Source organism: Mustela nigripes, chromosome 14 (assembly GCF_022355385.1).
Source record: "Mustela nigripes isolate SB6536 chromosome 14, MUSNIG.SB6536, whole genome shotgun sequence".
Taxonomy (NCBI): domain Eukaryota; kingdom Metazoa; phylum Chordata; class Mammalia; order Carnivora; family Mustelidae; genus Mustela; species Mustela nigripes.
This window is the reverse complement of record NC_081570.1, coordinates 5,073,480-5,090,841: the sequence shown is the minus strand read 5'-3', so window position 1 is coordinate 5,090,841 and position 17,362 is coordinate 5,073,480. Positions and strand designations below refer to the sequence as shown.

The following is a 17,362-nucleotide window of genomic DNA, read 5'->3' as shown; positions in this document are numbered from 1 at the left end:
GAAACACAGGAAAATAAACAGGTAGTCCAGTGTACCAACTTTGGTGTTTAGGATTTTCTGATGTTCTGTGTCACAAGGAGCAAGCTCCACATAAGGTATGAAAACCCCAAATCCCAAATACATGCACGTAGTGTGTTTATGACAGAAATATTACTTTCGTATTCAGGACCTGTGTGTCATACATGACATCACAGAGGTTTGCGCTAGCTAAAGAAAATGTGTACTTTGTTAAATCCCTGAAAAAGAAAGGTCAGAGATAGAAAGGGAAAGGTGCTAGCAGTGGTTCGTTTTTAATTTGGCGAATTCCTTGGCAAGGATGCGGAGAAAGGGGAACCCTCCCCCACTGTCAGTGGGAATGCAAGCTGGTGCAGCCACTCTGGCAAAAAGCATGGAGGGTCTTCAAAAAGTTGGAAATAAGGGTATCCTACGACCTTGCAATCGCACTACTGGGTATTTACCCTAAAGATACAAATGTAGTGATCCGAAGGGGCATGTGCACCCCAATGATTATAGCAGCAAAGTCCACAATAGCCAAACTATGGAAAGAACCTAGATGTCCATCAACAGATGAATGGATAAAAAAGATGTGGTATATATACACAATGGAATACTATGCAGCCATCAAAAGAAATGAAATCTTGCCATTTGCGATGACGTGGATGGAACTAGAGGGTATTATGCTGAGCGAAATAAGGCAATCAGAAAAAGACAACTATCATATGATCTCCCTGATATGAGGAAGTGGAGAGGCAACGTGGGGGACTTGGGGGGTAGGGAAGGAAAAAACGAAACAAGATGGGATCGGGAGGGAGACAAAGCACAAGACACCCTTAATCTCACAAAACAAACTGAGGGTTGCCGGGGGGGCAGGTAGGCAGAGGGTGGTTGGGTGATGGATATTGGGGAGGGTATGTGATATGGTGAGTGAAGTACATAAACGTGGCAATTCACAGACCTGTACCCCTGGGGCTAATAATACATTATATGTTATTAATAAAAAATTAATTTGGCAAATTCGTGATATACCATGAATGCATTGCAACTGTATGTGGATGACATGGAAAGGCGAGCTGTATTTACCAAATGTGTTTTTTCCCCAATACCCTGAGAAAACCATGATCCTCTAAAAAGTGAGCTTTAAAATGTGCTAAACTCTGCTCTCCTAAAGCAAATCATCAAAACATGGCAGAACAACAGTTCAACAACAACAGTTCCTAAACTATGACACAAACAAGGTTCTCCTGATGTTCCTAATTTGCCAAACCAAGACATGATACAATCCATGTGGATTTATTTGCTCATCTCACATCAAGCACCACAAATGCTCAAAACATTTCAGGGACCAGAACCAAACTGACAGCTCTCCCGGCTTGGCCCACGTTTACGAAGAAAATGATGTACTCCCAGGACTGTACTTTTTCTCCTGCACATTTACCTTGTACTCTGTGCACGCAGCGAAGGGCATAGTTGAGGGCATCGACAGTGCTTGGCTTACTGTGTCTCCCTGATGGGAAGTATTTTTTCATTTCTTGCACAAGCATTACAAGTTCTTCAGAAACTCTGTTTCTATCTTGCTGTTCACTGTAAGACAAAACAAAACAAAACAAAGAACCAACCCATCGATTCACACTTTCAAATAAAATTAAAATTCAAAACAAGAGCAGCCCGCATTGATCAAATGTGCCAAGCAACTTTCTAAGTGCTTCCTACGGGTCATCTCATTTTGTTCCCAGGTTTATTTTCCCCTTTGGAAGGTGGGGGATCCTGGCCAAAGAAACTGGTAAACATCAAACATCTTCCATTTTTTCTATTTTTTCTCATCCCTACTGCAGCTCCCCGGCTCAGATAAATCCTTAACCACTGTTCCCGAACTTCGGCACTCTTTGGTACTTCCTCACAGTTTCCCAGGGCTTTTCATTCCATTGTCTGAGGATCCCCCTGAACTTTCTCCTGGGCTTACAAACAAAAGGATAAAGTGATTTAAGCCCCCCCAGTTCCTGTACTAGCCCTGGAAGAACAACAAACAGATCAGGCCTGTCACCTGTTGCTGCTCTCCACCTGTAGGCTCTGCAGTTGGAACTTCTGGCTCCACATCTCCTCCTGTCCTCTCCCCAGGGCCTCCGAGGCCCGGGCCTGGGCTCTTTCAAGTTCCAGAGGCTCAGACCCCCTGGAGTCCAGACATTCACGGCCGGACCTTTCCAGGTCTTCACAGGAGTCCATCTTCTGTTCAGCAGCCCTCGGTCTGTCGCCTGCTTCCTTTTCACCTTGCAGTCAGCGACAGGAATTTATTTCTCACTTTGGACCTCGCCATTGCCTTAGCGAAGATGACTGGTCATCAGGAGCCGGCGGATACGGGTACCTGGTCACCTGGCCGGTTTCCTCTGCAGGATCTCCATGCAGTCTCCGATAGCTCGGCTCACGGGGGCAGCCTGGGGACGCGGGGGGCGGGGGGGACGCGAATGAGGGGATAGGTGTCCAGTGACACGGGCGATATGCTGCGGACGCCGGGCTGTGACAACCCCGCCCCCCTCCAGGCTCCCGCATTCGCAGGCCTGTCCACCCGCGGCTCCCACCCGCGACGTGCGCCCAAAACTGGACCTGGGAGTGCGGAAGTTCCAGCGCCAAGTTCAGCAGCCCCAGGTTCCCCCGGGCCCAGAACGGAGGGCGGACTCGGGGAGATCTCCCCGCCCCAGCAGAGTACTCACCAGCTGCCGCCGCCGCCGCTCGCCCCACCGTGCCGCCGGGCAGCAAGCAGTCCCGAGGCCCGCCGCGTGCTGGCTGCCGCCGGCGCCGCGCCCCCCGTGCGCCACGTGACGCGGCCCCGCCCCCAGCCGCGCGATTGGCTGCCGCGGCCGGCTCTGCGCACCCCCATTGGCTCGAGGGCGGAGCCCGCGCTGGGCGCCCCGGTTACATAACCCGAGGCGAGTGAGAGGGGAGAAGGCCCGGGAGCGAGTTACATAACGGGGGTCGGGCGAAGGGAGGTGCTCGGCCAATCCCGGCAGGCCGGCGCGTAGGCGGGGGGCGGAGGGGCCCGGAGGGGGCTGGAGCTCAGGCCGCGCTAGTCGAGTGCTCCGCCCCCTTGGGGGGTGGGGAACGGGACCACCGGGAGGCCGGAGCCAGCGCGACAGGGATAGGGCGCTCGAGCCGCCAATCACGAGGGGGCGGGACCCGAGCGGGGTTGGCCGGCCCCCACGTGAGGGGCGCGAGATCAGGCTGCTGGGCGCGCAGGTGGCCGGGGTGGGGGCGAGACACCCTGGGGCGCCCTCGCGCCAGGCCCGGCCGCGGGAAGAAGCGCTGGACGTCCGAGCGCCTGGTCTGCACCTTCTCGGGTTTCCTTTTTGCATCTTGCTCAACCTTGGTGCTTCGCGCCCGCCAGCTCCGGGGGCTCGGAGGTGTTGACCCCGGAGCAGTCCCGGGAAGATCAAAGTCTGTTTCAGAAACGGAATTTTGACGGCGGACTTTGAACATTTCCCTGGTTCCTGAAGTTACAGGTTGATTTGTCAATTGGGGGAAGACGAGTGTATGTTAAGAGACACCGTTTCAGAAAAGGAAGGTGTAGCCAAGCCCTTTGTAAAAATATCAAGTCTGAAGGTTTTTTAGATTGTGTGCCGACTCCTCCGAAGGGCAGAGCTCCGCCCCTTTTCAGTGTCGGGTACATGAAAAATGTTCAGTATTTTTTGGAAAAATGAAAGGAGTTGTACAGAAAAGGGGTGAGTGAAGTGTGCCAGTTGTTCACGTCATGTATTGGATAAACCACCTCCTTTTTCCAAATGACGGCAGATGTCCGTCTCCTCTCGTTTTGTCGTTTTGTCGCACTGCTTTCGTTCAACAGACACTTACTGAGCGGATGATCTGGGCCGGGATGACTGTGGTCCCGGAGAAAGAGTGGTGGCCAAAGTCCCTGCCATTCAGGAAGTCTACCTTTTATGAAGGCGGAAGACACAAGCAAGTGGATAGGCTGGGTGGAATGTGAAACGAAGAAGAAATGCGGCTGGGAGCGGGGTGAAGGGTGAGGGACGCAACAGACACGTTAACCTGGTGATCGGGGAAGCCGCTGGGACAGGGCGAACTGAAACCTGAGTGTGTGTGTGGTGGGGGTGCGGGTGCCGGTACGGGTGGCCCGAAGGGAGGGGGCAAAAGACACCTGCAGAGGCTCTGGCAGAGCAGGTGTGTTGTTCAGGAACAGAAAGAACATCTACTTAGGAGAATTCCCAGAGGGAGGAGAAATAGTTTGAGGGGCGATCAGGAAGTCAGGAAGGGCCAGATTATAATTAGGGAACACGATTTGGGTTTTCTTCTAAAGGGAGCAGAAAGAGGATCTGAAGCAAGAGAGCGATCTGTATTGGCCAGACTTCTACCCAGGGAGTGGTTAACAGGTGGCTGTTAGTTACACGAAGAGGGCTGCGGACCGGTTGGACTAGGGTGGTGCCAGGAAGGACAGTCTAGACGTGGGAGGCATCTGGGGCACAGAGCCTTGCGGATGAGTTGAGTGTGTGTGTGTGAGAGAGAGAGTGATCAAGGGTGACTCCTGGGTCTTTGGTGTAAGCAGAGCTGCATGTCATGGGTCATCAGCATAGACGGACAGGTCTGGGGAGAGTAAGTTCTGACGAGGGGAGAATGGAGACTTGGTTCCCACACGTTATGTTTGAGCACGCAGGTGGGATTGTCAGGTGGGTGACTGGATGTCCCAGCCCGGGATGCAGGGGAGAGGCCAGGTATGGCGAGAGGACTGACGTTTGGAAGAGGCCAGAGTCCCTACAGCATTTACAGTCATGGGTGAAATTCTCAACAGGAAAATGCAGATAGAGGAAGGCCAAAGGCCAAGACTGGGGGAGGCGTGGAGATTTAAAGGCAAGCAGAGAGCCAGGTGAAGAATAAGGAGCCATAGAGGAGGTTGAAAGAAAAGCAGAAGAACGTTGGGTCATGGGAGCTAGATAAATATTTCAAGGAGAGAGCTATTCACCGTATCAAATGCTGGTGATGCACAGGGTATGACAAGGGCAGAGAAATTTTTGTGGTGCTTCACCGAGATGGTGACCTTGGTTAAGGATGTCCCAGTGGTGTTGGCTGAAGAAAAGTGCAATGGGGGGCAGTAACCACGGCAAGCCTTGGGGAGGGGTTTTGCTGTGCGGGGCTGCAGACAAGTGTTTATTTGCCCAAGGGAGGGACATAGGGACCACATTAGGGTCTGATGGGGTGACCAATTGGGACGGAGAAGGGATGAAGCAGGAGGAGGAGCCGCAAAGGGAATGGCTGGAGGGAAGGCTTCCACTAGGCTCGGACCCAGAGCCTGGGCTAAAGACAGGCACTTGTGTTAACAGGAGATTGCCCATGGTCCCGACAGTATAAAGACAAGTAGAAGATTTTGCAGTGCACTTAGCTTGCTACTTAGAGGATGAAGGGAAAAAAAATCAATTGTTTTCTAATAATTATGCCATAATTGACTTATTTAGTAAATTGTGGTTTCATAGATTGAATTTTCTGCTAGTGTAAAAAGCAGCTCAGTTATAAATAAGGATGCTTTTTCAAGATTTTATTTTTAAGTAATCTCTATACCCAATGTAGGGCTCAAACTCACCACTCTGAGATCAAGAGTCTCACGCTCCACCAACTGAGCCAGCCAGGCGCCCCCAAGGATGCTATTTTTAAATGCACTGAGCAGTCCAGTTAATTTTAAACAAATAATCCTCACTCAAAACCAATTAAAAAAAATCATCATACTTTTAAAAAACATTCTTTTAGTGATGCAAATATGGAATTATCACGTAGGATGCACAACTCATTCGAAAATACATATGAGTTGAGGGGAATTTGCCATATCCTTTGACTGAAATTGTCATCAGGAAGGCAACTGTTCACAAACATCGCATTTCTCCCTCCAGTGACATGTGGTCCCTGCCACCTGAGGTTAGGCGGGGTCGTGTGACTTGCTTTGGCCAGGAGTGTGAGCAGAACTAAGAACCGCACTTGCAGATGGAAGCTTTGAGAGCCAGCGCACAGTTCCTGATGTTCTCCTCCTGCCACAGTGGTAACCTGAAACAAAAGTTTACAGGAAGTCCCTCCCCGAGGGACTGACGGTAGAACCTTCCTGTTGGCTGGCTTTGGACATGAGGCATGAGTGAGGAAATAACTTCAAGCTGTTGAGATTTGGAAAACATTTATTACGTAGCGCTCCAGCACCTTCTGGGTGATCTGTATGGTCACGACAAGTAACAGCAAGTGCAGTGGACTGGTCTGGCGTGGACACTGGATGGATGGTGGTGCCATTTTCTGGAACAGACTCTGTTAACGGTAGGAAGAGGAGCGTGCTGCAGGGGAATGCCTAATTCTGTTTGGTCCACTAGACCAGGAATCCTCAGTACATTCAAGATAGAGATGTGGGAAGAGATAAGATTGCCCCTGGGGAGACTGAGTAGAATGGAGAGGCTGGCTGAGGACCCAGTTGACTGAGGAATCCTGACATTTACAGGAGAGGCAGAAAAGAGCCCTTTATGGTAGATTTTCCTTCAAAATCTTGAGAAAGGAGCCAAAATTTATATAGATCTCATTATATAAAGGTCCCGAACAAATGGTACGATTCTGCTGTAGGTGCTTTACCAGGACGCGATAGCATGGCAGACAAGAAAAGTGGCGACCATCTTTCCAAGGTCAAGGCAATGGAAGAAGTCAACCATTTCTCTCTCAGGTTTATATAGGCAACTGGCATTTCACTGTAACCATAAGCAAAGGCTACTTCTACCCATACTGTATTGTTCCCTGGAGGTGGTAGATTAAGAGTGATACACTTCCACTAGGGTGGAATTCTCACACCCTAGGGGAAGGGTGTTCAGAATCAAAAGGAGAGCTGTGTTTGGAGAAGGTTCCCGACCGTCCACCTTCCCTTTCCCCCGAGGGCCACAGAGGCAGCTCGCTATCCCACCAAAGAGGGCCAGCTCTGTGGTCTTTGAAGAACGTGTATTTAAGAAACTCAAAAGCCAGCTCCTGAGCATTCTGGCAATTATAGGAAAGCCGGCGCCCCCACCCCTCATCTCCTATACTTCTCACGAGAGGAAGGGTTTGCTTGGGTTCACTAGGGTAGGGGAAAATGCTGGGGGCTGGGAAGAAGAGAAAGTGCATTTGGGGGTTTCTAAGTGAGAAGGGAGGCCAGCAACAAGGAATGCCAGTTTTGTGACTTGGACCGCGCACAGCGATTCTTCTACAAGCAACACAAGATACCAGAATCATGCTTATAAACAGTTTATTCAGTTCGTTAGAGTGGGTAAGTTCCCAGCTAAATGCACAGATACAAGCAAGGTGCCCCCGGGTCAGTGCAGGAGCCAGCGGGTTACAGGGACCGGGCACGAGGCAAGGAGAGAGCACCAAGGTTTCTGAGTCAGACCCGGCCAGAGCCCCTGAGCAGAGGGCGGCCTCAAGGCCTGCCCCACTCTGATGGCTGCTTCCTTCCTCCTGTGGGGCGTCGTGCAGGGCGTGTCCTCAACACGGCAGCGTCTCAGTGAGGCCAGGGCGAGAGATGTTAAAGGGAGCCCGTGTCCTGGTGCACCTCAACTGCTGCTTTGTGAGTCACACGCTGGCATATGGACAAGAATTTTAGAATCCTCTAGTAACCACGGGTCAGGGTGGTAAGACCTCAGCATTTCTCCCTTGGAGCCTCCTTGCCTGTATGCATGCCAACCTGAATTCCCATCCTTAAGCCACCCGCCCTGATGGTAAAAGTCTCACATACACCACAAGTCTCTCAGGTGACAAAGCTGTTTCCAAAGCAGCATCTTGTACAGTTTCTGACGTTGACGAAAGAGAGTCTCTGGTTAGCTGTCCTCTGGGAACAATCATCCACCCCTGACCAAGGCCCAGTAAAAGGTACAATTCAGAAGACAGATTTAGGAAGTGGGATATGGATAAAAACAGGAAAACAAAACTACCAAAGGCTATTGTTTATGCGGACCGGGCCGGTTAATGACCAGTTCACAGATGGTCTCCTTCGAAGGCTGCAGGACTGCTGCTCCCATAATTATCAGAGGCCCTACTGAGCTCAGGCTCTCGGGAGGAAATGCTCAGAGTCTGGCTTACACCTGCTCTTGCCCCTGGGAGAAATGCGGACTCGGGGAGCTGCACCACCCACTGCACTCGAGGCAAGACAGGCCTGTCAGGATGGAGAGGGTTCACAGACAGTATTACAACTTTAATTCTGAAGGGCACCTTAAGTTCCATTTGTCACTTTTTTGAATTTATGTGTCAGGATCAGACGTAAGGACACTGTACTGGGCATTCAACTTTTTGGCAAAATAGAAACTTTGGTCATAGCCATAGTTCTGTAAAAATGTTTTAAAGAGGCTATTTCTGATTAAAATACTATTTTTAGCAAGTGATACAAAAACAGTAACAAGAAAGTAAACATCTTCATATCTAATGTAAGAGCAGAAACTCTTTATCCACGTCTTATTTTTAAATACAGCGCAAGAGTCAGTAGTGCTTATAAACAGTAGAAAGTTCTCTTCTAGGGAATCCGAAAAATAGCAAAGTAAGGCACAACCTGTTACTGTTACAGATTTGCTTAGGCAGTAGTGTTCTTTCTGGAAGGCACAAACTGGAAATCTGATTACCTAAAGGCTTAGAATGTGGTTCAGAAGATGTCATACGGCAGGGACAGCTAGCCTGGAACAAAGTCCCTTAACTGGAATTAACGGCAGTTCCTCAGACAACCTTACTTCGAGGTGACGACACTCGGGAAGTTAAGAGCCGCTCTTCATCAGCCACTCGGCCATCTGTGAAGGCACCGGGCCGGGCGTGAGCTGGGCGGCCGCACTTCAAGTTCGGAGTGTTTGTGACATCACAAAGGCACATGGCCTAGAAATTCAACTTTACAGTAACAAACAGAAACTAATCAGCTTAGACAGAACAGTAGGCGAGCTCGAGAATATAGCGGGTTCTAAGTCAAAGGTCTCGAAGAGGTTTCTTGAACGGCAGGCAGGGCGGCACTGGTTCTTCACGAGGAGACATTCCACACTAAGGGGGAGACAGGACAAAGCAGAGCAAACAGCAGTTCAGTCTCGCACTGCAAACCCGGAGTTAACAGTAAGCGTCACGGTCTGAATGCGCAAGTCAACTAGGCCACCTTCTTACTAGTGGCGTCTCTACACTTTGCCGAGGGCTGGAGGTCACTGTCAAGAGAAGGGGTGGGAAGAACCGCTTTTGCAAATGGTTCCCAGGGCCCGGGCAACAAACATCAACGGCCTGTTCCGGCATCACGTACGCTAGCAGGAGTGGGGATTCCGGCACTCCGACTTCTGTGCGCACAGGCATGGCCGTACCGACGGGGGCACTTCCCCCGCTACTGTCAGTACCTCGTGCCTGGGACCATGCTACGTGCCGTTCGCAGACTGAGCAGCGGTGTCCCCACAGCAAGCGGATGGGTGTTCTACTACATCCCCAGTCTCCACGTGAAGAAACTGAGGACGCGGGACATTAAGTTGCTTGCCCAGGGCTGCGCAGCTGGACGGGACCGGAGCCACAGGGGACAGGCAGTCATGCTTGTAATCAACAGAGGAGACTGTTCCTCGTACGAGGAAGTATCGGATGAAAATGTGTCAGAGTAAAAACAGATGGGGCAGTGGAAATGAACACATTTTCCTCTGACTTCAAAGGATCAATGTGTGTATTTAAAAAACCCTTGGATTTTAATGAAATAATCAAGTACTTAAAACATTTACTGAAGAGGGGTACCTGGGTGGCTCAGTGGGTTAAGCCTCTGCCTTCAGCTCAGGTCATGATCTCAGGGTCCTGGGTTCAAGCCCCGCATCAGGCTCTCTGCTCGGCGGGAAGCCTGCTTCCCCCCTCTCTCTGCTTGCCTGTCTGCCTCCTTGTAATCTCTCTCTCTCTCTCTCTCGGTCAAATAAATAAATAAAATCTTAAAAAAAATATTTACTGAAGAAAATGAAAATCTTTGGAGTGAACTAGTAATTCTGAGGGAACTTTTTATTCCAAGTTCTTGTATGTGACGTCAGCTGTGACCACACCGAGAAGACCTGAATAGTGGATTTCTGCCAGAAGAACTCACCGATGATGATGATGATTATGATGACTATGACGACAATCCCTATGGCCCACATCTGCGACAAAACAGAGACCATCTCACATTTTCAAACATATAGACGAGCGTGCTCACTGAAGACTGTAATATTCTAGTCATGGACCAAGAAGTTAAGGTACACTATAATCTGAAATAATTCAGTTTTTAAAGCCTAAATTTGCTGTTCTCGATTATAGTATGAAGTTATTTATCTGCTTTTTAGAAGATGGTCCAATGATCTGTGGTCCCTAGGAAGGCATCTGCATGGGCTACTAAACCCGTCTTGTGCATCGGGGAGGGTCACTCGTGTGCCCTAAGGGGCTAGATACATCTGAGCTGCGGCAGGTGTTAAGGTCTGCTCTGGGGTGCGCTGCTAGGGGGCTGCTTTCTGCACTTCTGTGGAGCACACTGGCTTTCAAGCACCCCTATCCTGTGCCGCTGGAGCCTTTCACTGAACCACAGGCCAGTGGGCTGCCAACCCCAGCCCTTTCCTGCCACTGTGTGTGCAGGGCTTTGCGGGGGTAGAGATGTGGAAGGGCCTTGGTGGGCTGCTGACCCGATTTTGGACATTCCTGTTCTATACGCTGCTTAAGGTCAGCCATGGCTCACGGAGCATTCCTAGCTGAGGGCACGGGAAGAGGGCATGCGGTCAGGGCTCGAGACTCAGAGTCAAGCCAGAGTTCCACGTACGGGACATCAAACTCCTCTCCAACACCCGCAGCCCCCGCAGGCCCTCTGAGAAGGGAGAGTGACTCCATGTAAAAACAGGCGAAAGAAAATCACCTTGCAGTTCTTCCACCAGTATTTTCTCTTCAACTTGGCAGCGCTCGTTTCAAACTGGGATGCTCCTGCCTGTAGCGCGTCTGCGCGGTCATCTAACTCCGACAGCTTCTGGTCTCTTTCCAACACCTTATCCACGTTGACTCTCATGATGTCCACCACCTGAGCGGACGCAAGCACGCCGAGTTACACCGAGAGGGAGGGGAAACAAGCAGAACTCGCAGCGAAGTAAAAGGGCTCATTTCCCTTCGGGTCAGCACTTGGTTACTCTGAGCCACACTTTCATTTAAAAAGGAGGGAGCAGGGAGGGGCTCACTCTTTCCTGAGGAAAACACATGGCAAACTAGAAACAGAAGGCCACTTCCCTAACATGACAAAGAGCATTTGTGGAAAAACCCTCAAGTAACACCCAGGCTCAGGGGTGAAAGACAGAGATTTCTCCCCAAGATCCAGAACACGCAAGGACGCCCGCGTTCACTAACGCCGTTCAACACTCCCCGGGGAGCTCTGGCCGGAGCCATCAGGCAAGGAAAGAACAAAAGACATCCAGATGGGAAAGAAAGAAGTAAAGTGGTAGCCATCTGCAGATGATTCCACGTATGGAAAATCCTAAAGAATCCACACACTACTAGAGTCAATAAACACACTCAGTAAAGGCTCAGGGTACAAGACCAGCACCCAGAAATCAGAATGTTTCCATATAAGATAAATGAAAAGGAAATTAAAAAAAATTCCATATACAGTAGCATCTGGAAAAATAAAATAGTAGGGGATAAAGTGAACCAAGGAAGTGGAAGATTTGTGCACTGAAAACGAACTACAAGAAAACCTCAGAAAGGAGTCAAAGATGTCATTAAATGGGAAGACGTTCCAAGTTCCCAGATGGGAACACTTACTGTTAAGACGGCAAGATGCCTCAAAGCGCCTACAGATAAACAGATCCAACGCAATCTCTAGTCAAATGCCACGGTCCCGCCCCCATCACCATCCCCTCCCAGAAGCAGAAAACCCAGTCCTTAAATTTGTATGGAATTGCAAGGGGTCTGCATAGGCAGAACATACTGAAAAAGAAAATGTTGGAGGACTCAGACTTTCCTCACAACCTTACAACAAAGCTACAGCAATCAAAGTAGTGGGATTCTAGCATAAGGACGGACATACGGACTGAGGAACCAGAAATTAACTCAAACTTCTATGGCCAAATGATTTTTGACAAAACTGTCAAATCACTCAGTGAGGAGGAAGATGGTCTCTTCAGCAAATGGTGCTTGGACAACGGGACAGCTGTATGCAAAAGAACGAAGCTGGACCTTTACACCTCACCCTATATATAAAAATTAGCTCAAAATGGATTGATGACCCAAGTATAACAGCTAAAAACTATAAAGCTCTTAGAAGAAAACATAAGAGCAAACATTCCTAACTTCCAATTTGGCCATGGATTTGACACCAAATCAAGAACAACGAAAGACAAAATAAACTGAACTTCAAAAAAATTAAAACCTTTTGTACAAAAGACATTCTCAAGGATATGAAAAGACAATCTACAGAATAGAAGAAACTATTTGCAAATCATTTATGTAAGAAGGGTTTAATATCCAGAATATATATATACACATATACATGGGACTCTTGCTCCCCAACAAGGAGAGAAACAACCCAGTAAGAAGAGCCAGGCAACAGACTTGACTAGACACTTCTACAAAGAACGTAAACAAATGATCCACGAGCACATGAAAAGATATTCGACACCACTGGTCATTAAAGAAATGCAAAGCAAAACCACAATGAAATACTTCATATTCACTAAGGAGGACAGCGACACTCAGAGAAAACAGAAACGAACATGTGTTGGTGAGGAAGCGGAGAAGCAGGGCCCCGGACACTGCTGGAGGGAAGGCAGGCAGCAGCGGCCACTGTGTACAGGCTTGGCAGGTCCTCAAAAAGTGAAACACAAGATTACCACATAATCCAGCACTCCTGCTTCTAGACACATAGCCAAGAGAAATGAAAACATACAGCCACACAGAGATTTGTCCATGAATGTTTGCAGCAGCAGCATTATTCATGATAACCAAAAGGTGGAAACTCAAAAACCCCTCCACAGACGAATGGGAAACAAATTCTGTACGCACACAGCACGGACCACCACTCAGCCCGAAAAAGGAAGGCGGTACTGACAGATGCTGCAACGGGGACCCTGCAAAAATGTTATGCTGAGTGCAAGAAGCCAGACCCAAAAGGCCACATGCGGTATGAACCCCTTTATCGGAAAAAGCCACAACAGGCAAATCCACAGCCACAGAAAGCGGACTACAGGTCACCAGAACGGGAGAGAAGGGGAACAGCAAGCGAGGACTGCGCATGTCCGCGGCGTTCTTGGGGGGGGGGGGGAGCAAAAGTAGTGAAGCAGACAGAGGTTAACGGCTGCACAACGCGGAGTTCTGAACTCCCCTGCTTGATGGCTAATTATAGGTTATGTAAATTTCACCTCAATTAAAAACAAAACAAAAAAAACAACAAAATACCTCCACCTCTCCTTAAAATTCCTTTGGTTAAGAAAAAGGACCCAGTTTGAGTTTGTAAGTAAAAGCAAGCTTCATCCGGTTAGACTGGGTAAGGTGGGTAAGCACTCCACGGAAATGTCCAAGTTTCAGAATTCAGTTACTAAACAAAACCATCAGACCAGAATATTACCAAATGATTTAATAATGCAATCTGACCTAGGCTGGACTCTGCTTTTTAAAGCAGCTAAATGCAGAAAGAGCGAGAGGTCTTTGTTGCACGCTGGCAGCTATTCGGGCTACAGAATCCTGGTGGGCATTGCTCACAGTCTTCCACTGTGGGCCTGCACATACAGAGCAGAACAAAGATGCTGGAAAAAAAGACTCCAGGATTCCACAAACACCGATTTGTCGGGCTGGAGCACTCTGCCAGCATCTGCCTTCGGTACGTGAATGGGTGACAGCGGGAATGGAATTCCAGAGGTTTGCTCACGCCTAGTAACCAGTGTGCCAGGCTACTCTAAGAAGCCTTTTGAGAAAAATCGGATTGGAGGGATTCGTCTTGGTTTGAACAACCTAGAGACCTAATCCTTAAAACTCTATTACCCTATTTTATAAACTGTTTTTTTCTTTTCAAATTGTGGCAAACTGTATCTTATAAAGTGGTTCCTGGAGGAATGCTCTCAGGAGGAGTGTCTGTGGTTCAGATACAGGATTCGGTCATGGGAAAACAAGCATGACTCCTGGAGACTCACTTCTCAGAAGCTTAGCTCATTTGTTATATTTAAGAAACAGCCAGCATTTCCTTTATACTCATGCTTTTATGATACTTTTTCTAAAAAGAATTCTTTCCAGGGTGTTCCCATGTTGGTTTAAAATTCAGTTTTCAACACTGGAGACCAGTACCTCATCGACTTGATTTTGTGTCTGCTGAAGTCTTCGGTTGCTGCTGGAGGCAGCACTTGAACCTGCAGGTGCACCTGTAGACCTGAAACGTGGAAAGGCACAGGCATGAGTAAATTCTGATTTCAGATACATTTCTGTAAGGATGAAGACGTTACTCCAAGACCTCGCTGTTAGAAGTTTCAGAACTAAAGCAGAAAAGAAATCCTTTCCACAGTAATGAACAAAGGTTCTAATGACATTTCTTCGAATTCCTCTATAATTTCCAAGATTCATCCATATGTGAGAAGTGACCAGAGTCTAAAGTGAAGGTTTAACAAGCTTTACTCTGTAAGGCTGAAGCACCTGATATTAATATCAGGGATCCTCAGAGAGGGAAACTCTACTTTTTTATTGTTTAAAGGCACACATCTGCTTAAATGCACTCAGTACTCTTTTGATCTCTCATTGTGGCAAGAATTGTTTTCACACTTATGAACAATTACAAAATGCCACCTTTCCACTACGGAGAAATATATTCATTTACAGAAACAGGATCAGGAACATCAAGATGTAGGGAGGAGGGGCGGTGTGAGTGGGAAAGGGGAGATGCAGTGCCTCCTCTCTTAAAAGGTTCCCCTCTTTTCAAATCCTCACTGAATGCCTGTTTCTCCCCAGGCAGATCTTCCTTGACCACTGTGGCTCTGAAGTCCTTATTGCTTCCATTACTCGGTTGGCTACACTTTGATTTTTCACACACACACAGACACACACACACACACACACACGCACATACACAGTCAACCCTTGAACAAGGTGGGCTTTGGGGGCGCCAACCCCTTTCCCCACCCCACAACTGAAAATCTGCACGTAACTTTTGACTCCTCCAAAAATGTAACTACTGACAGCCTACTGTTGACCAGAGGCTTTGCCAAGAACATGAACAGTCGATTTACACGTATTTTGTATGTTGTATGTATTACACAGTGCGCTCTTACAATAAAGTAAGGTCGAGAAAAACTGTTAAGGATATCGTTAAGACAGAGAAAACACAGTAACTGTAGTGTTCTGTATTTATCGGAAAAAAACCCACGTGTAATTCACACCCATGTTGTTCAAGGGTCATCGGAACGTCTTGCCTTCTCTAGGAGATCAGACTCCTGTGTCTTAGACGGCTCTTCCCTGTACCCAAGACAGCACCAAGCATGCGTCTTCATACACCAGCTACTGATGCATCCACTGGTTCAAATTTTTTTATACCTACCATGTGTCAAAGACCGGGGATGTAGCAGGTCCCATGCCTGCCCTTACACTTAATTTTATTCTCTGATAGGTAACAGTGAAGAACCACGCACTGGTACGTCGTCTTCAAGCGTTTTCTCATTTAATCCTTATTAACTCTTAGAAGGAGGTACTACCATTAGCCCCATCTCATGGAAGCCTAAAGTGGGGTTTAGAAAGCCAACACGGCTGGTTGCACTGGAGCCTGTCTCCAGACCAGGTCCCACATGATGCTACGGATCTAGACCTTAACCACCTTAACCACCGTTGATTTCCTGGCACAGCAGCCTCAGCGGGTACACTCCAGAGTGGTGGCCCTAGCTCCTAGGAGGAACCCGAGGAAAGCACCCATTCCTTCCTCCTCGTAGGTGAGCCATGACAGGCTGGAGGGGCACAGGGGGTCCGTGGGACTCTTGACAGAATATTACCACGGGAAACTCCCATGTTTTCAGGGGCCACTACAAGATGGCTTCTGCCTCAAGAGGGAAGGTCTACAGCTCTGCTCCCGAGTCCGCTCTGACCGCCGCCGCCTCTCCACACAGGGCCGAGGTCCTTTCCCTTGTAACTTCCGGAGCCCAGCCCAGCACCAGGCGGCAAACGGGCGCTCCAGGTCTAGGGCAGGGGCCACCGCTCCTCTGGGGAGCCTCGGGCCCGGGGTTAGGGGAAGGGGGGAAGGGGTGGGGTCCAGGTAGGGACCGTGGAGGGAGGGGGCGTTTCCTAGCTCCGGGAATCCCCCGGCAGCCCCGCCCCCGCCTCTTCCGCGACCGCCCGACCGCCGCGGGGCAGGCTCCGCCCGCCGGCAGCCCGAGTCCTCGGGGCCGCCGCCCATCCCTGGGCCTCCGGAGCCACCGCGCAGGCCCGCGTCCGAGCGGCCGAAGGGGGCGGGAGGGGGGAACCGAGCCAGGGGAGGATCCCAGCCGCGGGCCACCGTCTCCCGGAGTCCGAAGCCAACCCGCGTCTCGCCGCGTCACTCACATTTTGGTGGCGGCGGGCGACGGTCAGCAGAGCGGCGCAGCGGGACCGAAGGCCGGGAGCTGGGCGGGGCGGCGGCGCGGGGCAGATGACGTCGCCGGGCGCGGCCGCGGAGGGGCGCGCCGGAGGGGGGCGGGGCGTCTCGGGGCGGGGCCACCCGAGGGGGCGGGGTGGGGCGGAGGGCGGAGGGCGGGGCGCGAGCTGACCGCGCGGGGCGGTGCGCCTGGCGCGTCGGGCCCGGTGAGGGGACAGTGTCGGTCAATGGGGGCGGGGCCATTTCCCTGGCCGTGACAGTACAGGGGACTGCGTGCTTCTGCTGGACGTGCCGCGTTAGCCCGGTGGTCCTGGAGACCCCCGTTTCCCCGGGACACTGGTTAAAATAAGATCGGAAGGCGCGCTGGGAGTATTTATCACCGGCGTCCGTAGGGTAGACTCCCTCTCTCCGCGTGCTCGTTGGCGACTCGAGCGTCTGTCCCTGCGCGGGCCGTACCCGTCCGTTTACGGGAGCCCGGCCGCGAGGGGCTGGGTTTCGTTTCCGTATTTCTGCATTCCGGGGCCCCGGCACAGAGGAGGTCCTCAACGTCTGGTCGGCTGCGGGCGGAGGCACAGATCCAGACGCAGGGGGTTACTTTGCCGGGTGCAAAGCTGTGACCGGGAGGATTCCTACCAACGTAGACATCGCCTACCTTAAAACAAACCAAACAACCCCGTAACGCTGCCGAACGCTGCCAGGTCAGCCGGCAGATGGATGAGAAATGAAAACCAAAATCCTTAAATGCCGAACTGTCTTTTCCCACTGTGGATGTAATAGTCTGGAAAGGGAGATGTCAGTGTGTATTAGAATGAACAAGAGTGTCGCGGAGGAGGTGGGCTTTGA

At 50.2% G+C, this 17,362-nt stretch overlaps 2 protein-coding genes and 1 pseudogene across 3 annotated transcripts in view; 1 reads left to right on the top strand and 2 right to left on the bottom strand.

Annotated features, from left to right (window-relative positions):
• PER3 (period circadian regulator 3) overlaps positions 1-2,795 on the bottom strand; it is a 60,768-nt gene extending 57,973 nt beyond the window's left edge. Inside the window, 3 exon segments of the mRNA XM_059376296.1 lie at positions 1,436-1,581; positions 2,042-2,429; positions 2,706-2,795. Of these exon segments, the coding sequence (XP_059232279.1) occupies positions 1,436-1,581; positions 2,042-2,220 (325 nt within the window). The 5' untranslated portion in view covers positions 2,221-2,429; positions 2,706-2,795.
• A 4,425-nt stretch (positions 2,796-7,220) lies between these two features.
• On the bottom strand, positions 7,221-16,586 carry VAMP3 (vesicle associated membrane protein 3). 2 transcript variants are annotated; one of them, XM_059374987.1, is made up of 5 exons: positions 16,489-16,586; positions 14,257-14,338; positions 10,850-11,008; positions 10,055-10,106; positions 7,221-9,003 (listed from the first exon to the last, which is right to left on the bottom strand). In XM_059374987.1, coding segments are annotated over exons 1-5 (315 nt in total). In that variant the 5' UTR covers positions 16,491-16,586; the 3' UTR covers positions 7,221-8,983. The 2 variants fall into 2 exon arrangements, with proteins under 2 accessions (XP_059230970.1, XP_059230971.1); XM_059374988.1 differs by lacking the exon at positions 10,055-10,106.
• LOC132000843 (putative protein SCAMPER) lies at positions 14,534-15,092 on the top strand (annotated as a pseudogene).
• Positions 16,587-17,362: the final 776 nt, after the last annotated feature.

Bases quoted from the DNA above. Each gene is read 5' to 3' on its own strand.
- VAMP3 (XM_059374987.1), bottom strand. The intron at 10,107-10,849 runs GTGATTTTCTTT...GTTTTGTCGCAG, and splicing joins ACTGGTGGAAGAACTGCAAG to ATGTGGGCCATAGGGATTGT. The intron at 9,004-10,054 runs GTGAGTTCTTCT...TCTCCCCCTTAG, and splicing joins CATAATCATCATCATCATCG to TGTGGAATGTCTCCTCGTGA.